The 12,879-nt window shown below is 37.1% G+C and overlaps 1 protein-coding gene across 1 annotated transcript; it reads left to right on the top strand.

Annotated features, from left to right (window-relative positions):
- The first annotated feature begins 3,387 nt into the window (after window positions 1-3,387).
- On the top strand, window positions 3,388-4,941 carry LOC138877344 (uncharacterized). Its single transcript, XM_070156948.1, has 3 exons — window positions 3,388-3,531; window positions 3,627-4,154; window positions 4,213-4,941. The coding sequence occupies exons 1-3, from the start codon at window positions 3,388-3,390 to the stop codon at window positions 4,939-4,941; spliced, it is 1,401 nt and encodes a 466-aa protein (XP_070013049.1).
- Window positions 4,942-12,879: the final 7,938 nt, after the last annotated feature.

Here is a 12,879-nt window from a genome sequence, read left to right as displayed (position 1 = left end):
GCTTCTTTTGACACCAAAGTTTGCGACAATCCGCCGCCGGATGCCAGAATTATGGCCGAAAAATAGTGACAAAAATACTATTCCTTCTCTTCCTAGAGAGAAGGCAGAGAATTTTAGAGAGCCAATAGTCCCTACTTGGGCAGGATTAATTCGCTGTAGCATGTGCATTTTTATGGATAAAACTCTAGAGGCAAAAACGAAGAAGAAAATGTACAGTCAAACCTCTCTATAAAGTCTCGTTTGTTCCGAATACTTTTGGCTATTATAGTAAAATACTGTTATAGAGAACATATATTATAATATAACATGAAAATTGATTCCGTAAAAACTTGACTTTTATAATAAAGTGTTGTTATATAGGGATGTTGTTATAGAGATGTCTAAATGTAATTGTATTTATCTCGTTATTAGTGCTTATGTTCCACAAAGAGGATAAATATGGAAACTAAAATTAAATTTTTGGGAGATATGGATATATTGATCCAAGGGATCCAAATGACCAGTCGGCCTTTAATTATGCTGGGTGAGGAAATCTGATTGACCATGGAGATAAACATTTTGGCGATTTAGATAATGAAGAAGAGAATACTATCTGTCTCAAAGATTTCATTAGCCTATGATTTAGTTCGAGTGAGTTACTTTTCCTTTTCGGTCCGTTCAATTTTTTTTTAATATTTACAAATAATTTAATTTTGAATCTTTTATTTTACTTTTAATGAGATTATTTAGTACAGCTACACAATTCTATAAGTCTTATTTTAAATCCAAGCTTCAAAAGTTTTACCTACTTTATTAAATTTCGTATCAAATCAAATTGCATCGTATAAATTAGGAACATAAGGAGTAATATTCAGAGTGGAGAAAATCATAGCCAAATAAGCTAAGCTCCCTTCTTTAGAAGTAACGAGTCTACACGTAAAGATCACAAAGGTTATACATGAAAGAAGCACTAATTACCTAGCATGTATAGACTAGTAGTTGTAGGTGAAGAGAAAGAATGGATTTAAAAAGGTAACCGGTTGCACATTAAAAGGCACATACCACAACATTTTAGGACAAGTTCAGGGGCGACTCAAGTATATATATGGCCTAAAGCCAAGTTTGATATGAGGCCTCAATCTTTAAAGAAAGTTATAATATATATTTTTATTAAAAATTTATTCTTTTAACTTTTTGAGATGTAAAGTTGTTAAGTAAGTCAAATCTTTACTTTATTTACAAATCTAAAAGGTTTTCTTTCATTTTATATGAAAAATTCTATTTTTGTATCGAAAGTACTAAAATATAATTTTTTTAAATACCTATATACCTGAATAATATAGATTATTTTTAAAAAATGTGGTCCTCCAAAATTGGGGGTCTAAGGCCCAAGCCTTAATAGTTATTTAGGAGGAAGCATGGGATTTCGAGTCGAACGTAGAAAACTATTAGAAAAATGACATGTTGCTAAGGAAATAGTAAGTGAATCAATTTGTCCATTATAATAGACTATAACTAATGACAGCCAAGAGATTTTATGGGGTGCCATTTTTTAGTCGTGTAATTGAAAAATAGTTATTGTCGTGAAATTTTAAATTCACATATGAAATTTAAAATTCCATGGAAATGATTTTTTTCTCAATTATAGTGGTTGAAAATTGGCTACGTATGGTCACCTGTCTTTAGTTGTAGGGGTGGGCATCGGTCGGTTCGGTTTGGTTTTGAACATTATCGGTTTTGCCTATCGGTTATCGGTTTACAAATATCATAACCCGATAACCAAACCGATAAGATATTGGTTATCGGTTATTGGTTAATCGGTTATATATCGTTATCGGTTCGGTTATCGGTTTACCCGATAAGATAAAACAACTAAAAAAATTTGCAATATATAAAACAAAGAAATCAAACTGCCAACTTTTGTTGTTTCTTAACGAAAGCACGCTCCCACTTCTGTGCAGTATCTACTGATGTCTGGCGGAGAACTGGTGGTGAGTCTTGCGTCTTGACTCTTGGGGGCTGCGACGGAAACAAGAATGAGAACTGAGAGACAAATGACTGAAGACTGAAGAGTGAAGAGGGAATTAGGAAAATAAATAACCCTAGTATATACTTAAGGGTAAATTAGTAAATTATATCATTCTTATTGGGTTATCGATTTTTACCCAATAACAAAAATGCAAACCGAGCCCGAACCGATAACCCAATAAAAAAAAATTTAACCCGTTACCGAACCGTTAACCCAATAAAAAATTAACGGTTCAAGTTATCGGTTTTATCCGATATATGCCCACCCCTATTTAGTTGTGAGCTAATACCTCAACGGTGGACTTAGAAATAGATAACATCTAGATTCTGACTCCACCAAACGATAATGACTAGACGGCACCATTGGTCTAGTCGCCTTATTCTAGCTCAAGCTGGACGTAAATACACTCTTTTCCTCTTCTCTACATGGCTTAAAATTTGGTGTCTGTTCAAATTGATGGTAATTGCCTAATGTTGGTTTATATCTCTTGTGGCTAGGTGTTAGCCCCTAATATTGAGACATGACGGATGGCGGGCAGAATCTATGTTAAGGGATTGTACATTGCCCCTTGGCATAGATTTGTGGGGGTGTTGGCAAGCAATGTGCAGAGCTGGAAATGTGTCTTAGTGCATGAACTTAAGCAAGTCAGGCAGGCAAGGTGTCTTGGGTGATGGCAAGGTAGCCTTGAATATGGGCAACGACTATAGCAAATGAAGGCGCATGGAACTTGACTAAGGCATGCGCGCGGATTAGTGGCACAACAAAGTTTGTGACAAGACATGGTCATGAGCTTATGGGCGAGGCATGGTCCAAAAACAAGACAAGGCAGGAAGGCAAAGTGTGGGCAAAAACTGTAGAACAAGTGTGCAAGTCATGTGACTGAAGAAGTGTGTTGTGCATGTGCTGTGGAAGTTTGGCCATGTGCAATGCACATGTTGCAGTTAGCCAAAATGCTGAAGAGGGATTCAATTTCGTGGGAAAGTTTGAATTCAAAATATAACTAAGTAGTTATGCTTGTTTTTAGGCTGGTCATGTGCAAGGCACATTGTATAACTGCCTCGTAACTGTCCTTTGTAAATCTGCCATTAACAACCCCTTTTATATGTTGTATTTCGTTGGTTCAAAGGTGAGTAGCATATGTGAGCCTTTCCAACCGCGTGTCCTTTGTATATTCTGTGAGAATTAATAAAGGTTGGGTTTTTACCCATACTACTGTGTGTTGCTACGTTTTACAAGTCTGAAATAATTCTAAGTGTCAAACTGTGTGCGAAAAAGTAAGGCTAAGTGGCTGAGAGTTTGGCTACTATCGTGCAGTGTTAATTGTGCTAAAATTGGCCCTGTAACAACTGGTATCATAGCTTTGCTCGTGAATTGGGACCATGGCTGGTGGATCCACTTCAGACTTGCATAATTGTGTGCAAAGGTTGGAGGCGCTGATTGGTGTAACTGATTATCCTTTGGATCTGGCTGATCTAATTACTGAGATATACCGTCTAAAGATGGAATGGATCAGTTTCATGAAGGTATTCAAAAAATGTGTGAGGCCACGAATGTTCAAGATGTGGATCTGAAAAAGGAAATCGAAACACTAAAAACTGAAATTACTATTCTTCGAAAGGCGTTGGCTGCTCCTGGCCAAGGCAGTGAAGAACGTTCTGAGGTAAAGATCCTTGATCCGAAGACATTTGGTGGAGCGCATAGTGCTAAAGAACTGGAGAACTTTCTGTGGGATATGGAGCAATACTTTGTTGCTGCCAAAGTTTCAAACGGGGAGAAAGTCCCCATTACAAGCATGTACTTAACGGAAGATGCTAAATTGTGGTGGAGAACTTGCATGGCTGATGACGAAAGTGCAAGCAGACCCAAGATCGATACGTGGGAGAAACTCCGGAAAAAAATGAAGGACCAGTTCTTACCTAGCAATGCATCTTGGCTTGTTGGGGATCGCGTGAAACGTCTAAGGCAAACTGGAACAACTCGTTATTATATTAAGGAATTCACTTCCTTAATGCTGGATATTCAGAACATGTCAGAGGATGACAAATTGCATAACTTTATTTCTGGAATGCAAGCATGGGAGCTGAACGAACTTAGGAGGCAGAATGTGAAAGATCTCCCAAGTGAGATTGCTACATCGGATTCTTTGGTGGATTATCACAGTACCCCGTAGTCTTTCTTAAATTCCTTTTACTTCAAAACTTAAGAAAAAGGTGGAGAAGAAAGGGGAATGGAGGAAGGAAGTTCAAAAAGAAGTTGTGGAAAAGGGCAAGGTTGTTGACGGATCTGCTAGAAACAAAGGCATTGCCACCAAAAAATGTGATGGTTGCTGGACTTGCGGCGGACCTCACATTGCTAAAAACTGTCCAAATCGCGAACGGGTTAATGCTTTACTTGCTACAGAAAATAATTGGGATGGAGTAGGTCAAGAAGTTGTTGTTGCCTTAGTAAATCCTTTGCAATTGTTGAATGTTATCTCGTTGGTTAATGCTACAAGCAATGAGACGAACCCTCATTCCTTGCTGATGCACATCGAAATGAAAATTGGAGAAAAAGGTATGATAGCTATGGTAGATACTGGCGCTACTCACACCTTTGTCTCGTCCAGTTTGGTGCATAAGTACGGATTGAGTGTGAGCAAATATCCCTCTTACATGAAGACAGTGAATGCCAAAGCACAAGCCATTGTGGGTATGGCTTACAACATTCCTATGTCTATTGGGAACTGGAAAGGGAAAGTTAACTTGATGGTGATTTCATTGGAGGACTTTGAGGTGATCCTTGGAATTGACTTTATGCGGAAAAATCGCTTTGTTCCAATGCCTCATTTGGACAGAGTGATGATCATGCATGAAACGGCTCCTGGTTTTGTGAAGGTTGTTCATCCTTATGGAAAAGAAAAGACTCAACGGAGGGCTTCATTAGTTCTTCCATGATGGTCGAAAAAGGTTTGAAAAGGGGAGATGATACTTTCCTTGCAGCTACGATTGAGGTGAAGCCTAGTGTGAAGGTTAAAGTGACGGACTGTGTTGCTCAAATATTGAGTGACTTTGCTAATGTGATGCCGCCAGAATTGACTAAAAATTTGCCACCACGGAGGGCTATTGATTACAAGATAGAGTTACTGACGGGTTCAATACCTCCAGCTCAACCTCCTTATCGTATGGCGCCAAAAGAGTTGGCTGAATTGTAGAAACAATTGAATGAGTTGCTTGATGCGGGATTGATTCAGCCATCAAAATCTCTATTTAGTGCACCTGTTTTATTTCAAAAGAAATAGGAGGGGACGCTTCAGATGTGTGTTGATTATCGGGCATTGAACAAGGTGACGGTGAAGAATAAATACCCGGTTCTATTGGTGCAATACTTGATGGACAGATTGAGCAAGGCTTGTTGGTTCACGAAGCTTGACTTAAGGTCTGGTTATTGGCAGGTACAGATAGTTGAAGGTGATGAGTCTAAAACTACATGTGTTGCGAGGTATGGCTTATATGAATTCCTTGTTATGCCGTTCGGGTTGACAAATGCCCCTGCTACTTTTTGCAACCTGATGAATGATGTTTTGTATGAGTACTTGGATGACTTTGTCGTTGTCTACTTAGACGACGTTGTTATCTATAGTCGGACCTTGGATGAACATATGTCACACTTGATTACCCCAAACTGATGGCCAAAACTGAAGGAATCAATCATTTGCTGGAAGAATACTTGAGGCATTTCATGACTGCTAGTCAACGAAACTGGTCAGATTTGTTATACTATGCACAATTCTCTTACAATTTGCACAAGTCTTCAGCAACGGAGAAAAGTCCATTCGAGATTGTTTTGGGAAAGCAGCCTAAACTACCAACGAAGATGGCATAACAGAAAACTAGGGGCAAATGTCCAGCTGCATATCGTTATGGTTGGGATAGACAAGCTATGATGGAAGAAGCAACAGATAGCTTGAAAGTGGCACAAAAACGTATGAAGAAGTATGCTGATCGGAACAGGTGTCCATTGGAGTTCGAAGTAGGTGAAAAAGTGTTGTTAAAACTTATTCCGCAGATTTGGAAGAAGATTGACAGTCGGATTACACATACAGCTTTGGTTTCAAGGTATGATGGTCCCTTTGAAGTTGCTCAAAAGGTTGGTGAAGTTGCTTACCGACTGAAGTTGCTTGAAAGAATGAAGATTCATCCGACTTTCCATGCAAGTTATCTAAGGTCTTATGTTGAAGATCCTGATAGGAACAAAATAAATAGAGCTCCTCCTTAGGTGCGCACTTCTCTTGAGGAAGAAATTGAGAAGATTCTTGACCGCCGGGTTCTTGGGATACATAAGAAGAATAGGCAGACAAAATTTCTGATTCAATGAAAGGGAAAGCCCAAGGCAGATGCGACTTGGGGAAAGGGTGCTTTATTGTGGCAGTATGAACAAAAAATTGAGGACTACTTGAAATCAGCCTCGACGAGGGAGTCGAGTTCAACTAGTGAGGGTGGTTTGTTAGCCCCTAATATTGAGACATGACGGATGTCGGGCAGAATCTATGTCAAGGGTTTGTATATTGCCCCTTGGTATAGGTTTCTGCGGGTGTTGGCAAGCAATGTGCGGAGCTGGAAATGTGTTTAAGTTAGTGCATGGACTTAGGCAAGTCAGCTAGGCAAGGTGTCTTGGGTGATGGCAAGGCAGCCTTGATTGTGGGCAACGACTATGGCAAATGAAGGCGCATGACACTTGACTAAGACATGTGTGCGGATCAGTGGGACAACAAAGTTTGTAACAAGACATGGTCATGAGCTTATGGGCGAGGCATGGTCCAAAGACAAATCAAAACAGGAAGGCAAAGTGTGGGCAAACACTGTAGAAAAAGTGTGCAAGTTATGTGACTGAAGAAGTGTGTTGTGCATGTGCTGTGGAAGTTATCCATGTGCAATGCACATGTTGCAATTGGCCAAAATGTTGAAGAGGTATTCAATTTTGTGGGAAAGTTTGAATTCAAAATATAACTAAGTAGTTATGCTTGTTTTTAGGCTGGTCATGTGCAAGACACATTGTATAACTGCCCCGTAACTGCTCCTTTGTAAATATGCCATTGGCAGTCCCTTTTCTATGTTGTATTTCATTGGTTCAAAGGCAAGTAGCATATGTGAGTCTTTCCAACTGCGTGTCCTTTGTATATTTTGCGAGAATTAATAAAGGTTGGGTTTTTATCTATACTATTGTGTGTTGCTACGTTTTATAAGTCTGAAATAATTTTAAGTGTCAAACTGTGTGCGGAAAAGTAAGGTTGAGTGGCTGAGAGTTTGGCTACTGCCTTGCAGTTCAATTGTGCTAATTTGACCCTGTAACACTAGGAACCGGGCGAATCCAGTGCTTCAACATCTGTTATCTGACATCAGTAATTTTGATACATATGTAGTATGAATTTTATGTGAAACTCACAATAGTAGAACTCATAACGATAAAATACTAATAAAATATTAAGAACCTTAAAGATCAAATACACTCTAAAATTATGGATCGGCCTTTGCTTATGGTCGTTGCATGATAATGTGGCATGATTGAGGACAATTAGTGAGCTACCTAACTATATTTGTAATCTTATGTTAGACCTTCCATGATCTTTATATGTCAATAGTGGCTAGAGCATCCCTCAACCAATCGTCATTGAGATATGTCTTAATGGCGCAAAGAGGCATGTATGCATATATGTGATCAACACGAGGAACAATCCATTGACAACTAGTAATAGACATCCATATATAAACACGCGAAAAATATATGGGCCATTTGGTTGGTCCTTAAATAGAGCTATTCTATCAAAAATAATCTGTATTATTATATATATAGTTTCCAGAGGGAAGGGGAGATCGACCAGGATGTCATACACCGTATTGAGGTGGGATGGATGAAATGGAGATTGACATCTGGAGTCCTATGTGACAAGAGAGTGCCACCAATACTCAAAGGTAAGTTTTACAAAATGGTGGTTAGACTGGCCATGATGTATAGGGCTGAGTGTTAGCCTGTCAAGAACTCACATATTCAGAAGATGAAAGTAGCAGAAATGAGGATGTTGAGGTGGATGTGCGGGCACACTAGGATGGAAAAGATTAGGAATGAAGATATTCGGGAGAAGGTGGGCGTGGCTCCCATTGATGACAAGATGCGGGAAGCGAGGCTCAGATGGTTCGGACACGTACAAAAGAGAAGCCTAGATACTCCAGTAAGGAGGTGTGAACGACTGGCTTTGGAGGGAACGAGAAGAGGTATAGGACGACCTAAGAAGTATTGGGGAGAGGTGATCGTGCAAGACATGGCACGGCTTCAAATGTCCGAGGACATGGCCATTGATAGGAAGGTGTGGAGGTCGAGTATTAGGGTTGTAGGTTAGGAGGTAGTTGAGTCTTTCCTTAATTCGTACCTCTGTAAGGCTAGTCTGGTAAGGTTTTTGTCGAAGTCAGTTAGTGGAAATGTTGCGTTTTACTACTCTTTCGTTTTCCATAGTGCCTGGTCTATGTATTGTCTATCGCTTTGCTTTGCATCTACTTTCTCATTTTAATGATGTTATTTTTCCTAAGGTGTCTATTGGTGGTACTGATATTGTCTCTTTTCATCTTCTTGAGCCGAGGGTCTTTCGGAAATAGCCTCTCTATTCTCTCGGGGTAGGGGTAAGTCTGCATACACACTACCCTCTTTAGACCCCATTAGTGAAATTTTACTGGATTGTTGTTGTTGTTGTAGTATTATATATAGTTTGATTGGTCCTCAAAGAAAAGTTAATTTTGGTACAAAATCCAATATAGCTTATACAACATATAGTTTAGTATTTTCCCTTTTCTTCTACTTAATATCCGTACGAAACAAAGAAGAAATTTATGTATTATTTTACGAGGAGTAGAATGTGAAATAAGAAAATATGTATTAAATGATATTGGATTAAGATTTGAAAAAGACAAAAATATCATCTAGAATTAAAAATCTTCCTTCTCTAAAGAAATGAAAGATTAACTCTCTTGATTAAGATTTCTTTTCTTGCATAATTTACTTGCATTGTAGATATAGATTTGCAAATTTCTTACGAGTCAACTGTTTATAGGAGGGCAACCTTTTAAACTTGAAACTGCTGTGTGTACTTATCACTGAATATTTTAATCGAGCCTTTTTACTATCCAAATCTCATGGTTTTTGCATAAACTTTATCTCAGGTGCAGATTTTCATGGCACCCCCTTCATGACTCCCTTCTAACTTGAAGGGTAAAGTTATTTTCGCGTGATCTATATGTCCAGAGATGGATGTAGTAAATAACTAATGGGTTCAATTGAATCATAACTTTCGATGCGGAGTAAAATTTACATGTAAAAATTTATTAAAAATTACAAAAATAGTGGACATGAACCCATAACTTTAAAAATATAATGGGTTCAATGCTAAAAACCTTAAAAGTTGAACTCATAGGATTTAAATCCTGAAACCGCCTCTGTATACGTCACAGGTCCTTTCGCCCAATCCTATATGAGAACACGGTATGCTTTTGCGAAACATGTTGTCATTCAGTGTCGACAAAGAGTGTTCAATATATGTTATATACCTCTAAAACCTAATATTTTACCTATATACATAATGTAATTTTTTGACAAAGGATGGTCAATTGACCAGCCTTAGTACTATGTAGCTTCGCCCATGCTGCCCTTTGATTCTAATTTTTATTACAAGAAACCAAACATCTAACAAGAAAAAATCGGAGCATTGTAATTCAACTAATCCACATATTCCATGCATAACTATCCTTGCATAATTTCTCTTTGAACCAAACGACCCCTAGGTGTATACCACAAGATGGGACAACTCATGGGAAATTGTATTAAAGTTGTGGTGACGATGACTCTATATATATATATATATATATATATATATCCAAGATAAAATAATACGGGGCAAGGAATAATGAAACTATGTTTTTTATATGTTAATAATATATCTAAAAAAAGCAAATTACAGAAAGCTGTGACGAGAAAAATAGATTTTATTCAACTCCTGGTAACAAAGAATGAGATGTACCAAATTCCTATATCTATGACTAGCTAGACATCAAATATATCAACAGTAAATACTATAGTGAAAGAAAAAAAAACACTATATGTATTACAACGAGCCATCAATCTATCTTCTCTGCCCATTTTGTTCATGTCCTCTCACCTCGAATCCTCTCGTGTCTCATCATCTTGTAATCCATTGATATGATTTTCAGCATCAATTCTTCCTCTCCTCGTATTAAATCTACTTTCTTGTACACCTAGTTGTTCAATGTTCCTCGTTAGAGCATCTGTTTGTTGTCTCAACTCCTTCTCGGGCAACTTGTCCAAGTCATTCTTAATAGTTTTGCTTCTTTTTAATGACGACATTCTTGCTTTTGATATAGTATAGATATGTCAAACATAAACCACTGCAAATACAAAATTAAAAGAGTTAGACATAATTTAATGCCTAACAGATGGTAACTTCTATACAAACTAAAACACCATATATAGATAGAAAAAAAACTACACTAGGTTGCTTCTACAACGTGAACAATTTGTTTCTTTTCTTTAGTTCTTGCACGTAGATAATGAGCAAAACAAGTCAAGAAAAATTCATGTATACGTTAATGGGAAATATATGAACTTAAAAACAGAGGAATTAATATAAATTAAAGTAACGCAACTTACGTGAAAGAAGACACCTCTATTCCATTATTGTAATTCTCCGTACTCGATCGAGTTATGTCAAAGAAGGCACCTCTATTCCATTATTTATATAGATACCGATGTTTTGATTCTTTCCTCTCTTTTTTCCTTCTGTTCTTTTTGCCAGTTGGAAACAGTACGGAGAATTACAATATTTGAGTGAGGATTGAAACATTACTGAGAATTACCATATTTGAGTGAGGAAAAACTAAGTAGAGAGGAGAAAAAGGAAAGTTTGTAAAAGTAAAAAAAAATATGAAAAAGAGAGAATCATCATTATAGTATCTTTTTCGTGCATAATATTATATTTTCCTTTCTAACTGCTGTTTTCAATCTTATTTTGAGCACCAAAAGCCAAGCCTTGAAAAGTAGCTTGTTCTGAGAAATTCTTCACGTAATTTGGGAAATACAATTAATGTCAGACCAATTGTATTTATGTTACATAACCTACTAATATAATTAATTTTTTACACTATCAGTATAATTTAACATGTAATAATATATTAATTACTGTTAATTATATATTATGTAATAATTTATAAATGGAAGAATTGTAAGCCATATTGTGTTATAAATTACATCACACCCCTTAAAATGCGTCCCTATTCCGGGACCCTACATAAACACGGGATATGTTGTGCACCAGACTGTTTTCTTATTGTGTTATGAATTACCTGTCCTTGATATCTAGTTGTTTCGTCTTACAAAAAATAAAGTATCAGCGCTCATCTGTTGTCGAGCAGTACGGTACTCACCACATTTTTCACAAACAAAAACACAGTACGGTAAACAAAAGCAGAAGAAGCAGTATATGTTTGGTAAATTTTAAGTTTATATTTGGCTAAATTTTAAATACTTTGCAAATGCTGGATATTTTTTCAACAGTAACCCTGAAACTTATCAGTGGTGCAAATCGCCCACACGTGCATTGGATTAGTAAAAATTGCATGGGGCGCCCGATTTGGTCGCCCCATTTAACCTATACCCATTTTTTTAAACGTTTAAATTATACCCACTTTTTAAACAACTTCAGCCCTCTTTCTCCTCCTCAAAGTTTTATCTTTTCTTTTTTCTCCCTATCTGATTCTTTTTATTTCTCCTGTGAGTCCTATAAATTTTCACGCCAACCTATACATCTGAAACAACCAATTTGCTTTCTTCGTCACTTCCTATCACGTGACATGCATATATATATATATATATATATATATATATACACAACTGACTTGGTGATTTGTTTGATTAATTATTACTCGTAATTACCTAATCTGGTAAGTAGCAGCAGTAAAAGTCATGAAACTACTCATTTCTCTGAGGATATTTACAGTGTTTCGTGGATCCTATGCAAAGTAAAGAATCTAACACAGTTTGCAAGTTTGTGGTGCAGTGTTCTCCTGCTGTCTCTAATTAATTTTCTTTCAGTTTGGTCAAGATGGTGTAGCAAATGAAATTATAAACAAACAAAAATTTCAGCTCTATAGCTGAAGTTCCCCAGTTACAAAGACAAAAGAGCTGAAGTTTCTCAGTTACAAAACAGCTTACAAACAAAAACTTCAGCTCTAGAGCGAAGTTCGACAGTTACAAAACAAAAACTTCAGCTCTAGAGCTGAAGCTTACAAACAAAAACTTGCCAGTTACAAACAAAAACTTCAGTTCTAGAGCTGAAGTTCGACAGTTACAAAACAAAAACTTCAGCTCTAGAGCTGAAGCTTACAAACAAAAACTTCAGTTCTAGAGCTGAAGTTCGCCAGTTACAAATAAAAACTTTAGCTCTAGAGCTGAAGCTCGACAGTTACAAAACAAAAATTTCAGCTCTAGAACTGAACTTCAGGCCCGGCTACTAGAATGCTGAAGTTTTGCGTGATTGTCTTTGCTACTTCAGCCCCGTATGCTGAAGTTATGTGAAAAAGCGGGTACGCTTGCAATTTTTTTTGCAAAACGGACACAAATTAAAACGTGACACAAAAAGCGGGTATAGATGCAAATGCCCCATTGGATTATGCTTGCGCGTTCATCCTCCTTGAATTGTACATCTTTAAATCTTCTCTATGTTTGAGATTGAAAAGAATAACACTATGTATAATATTCGTTTACTGTAGAATCTATAAAGGTGAGTATAATTTGAATAACTCATTTTCTAATATTCCTCAAAGATTTATTGTTGT

Source organism: Nicotiana sylvestris, chromosome 9, assembly GCF_000393655.2.
Source record: "Nicotiana sylvestris chromosome 9, ASM39365v2, whole genome shotgun sequence".
NCBI lineage: Eukaryota > Viridiplantae > Streptophyta > Magnoliopsida > Solanales > Solanaceae > Nicotiana > Nicotiana sylvestris.
The sequence above is the reverse complement of the archived record's forward strand: the minus strand, read 5'-3'. Positions and strand labels throughout refer to the sequence as shown.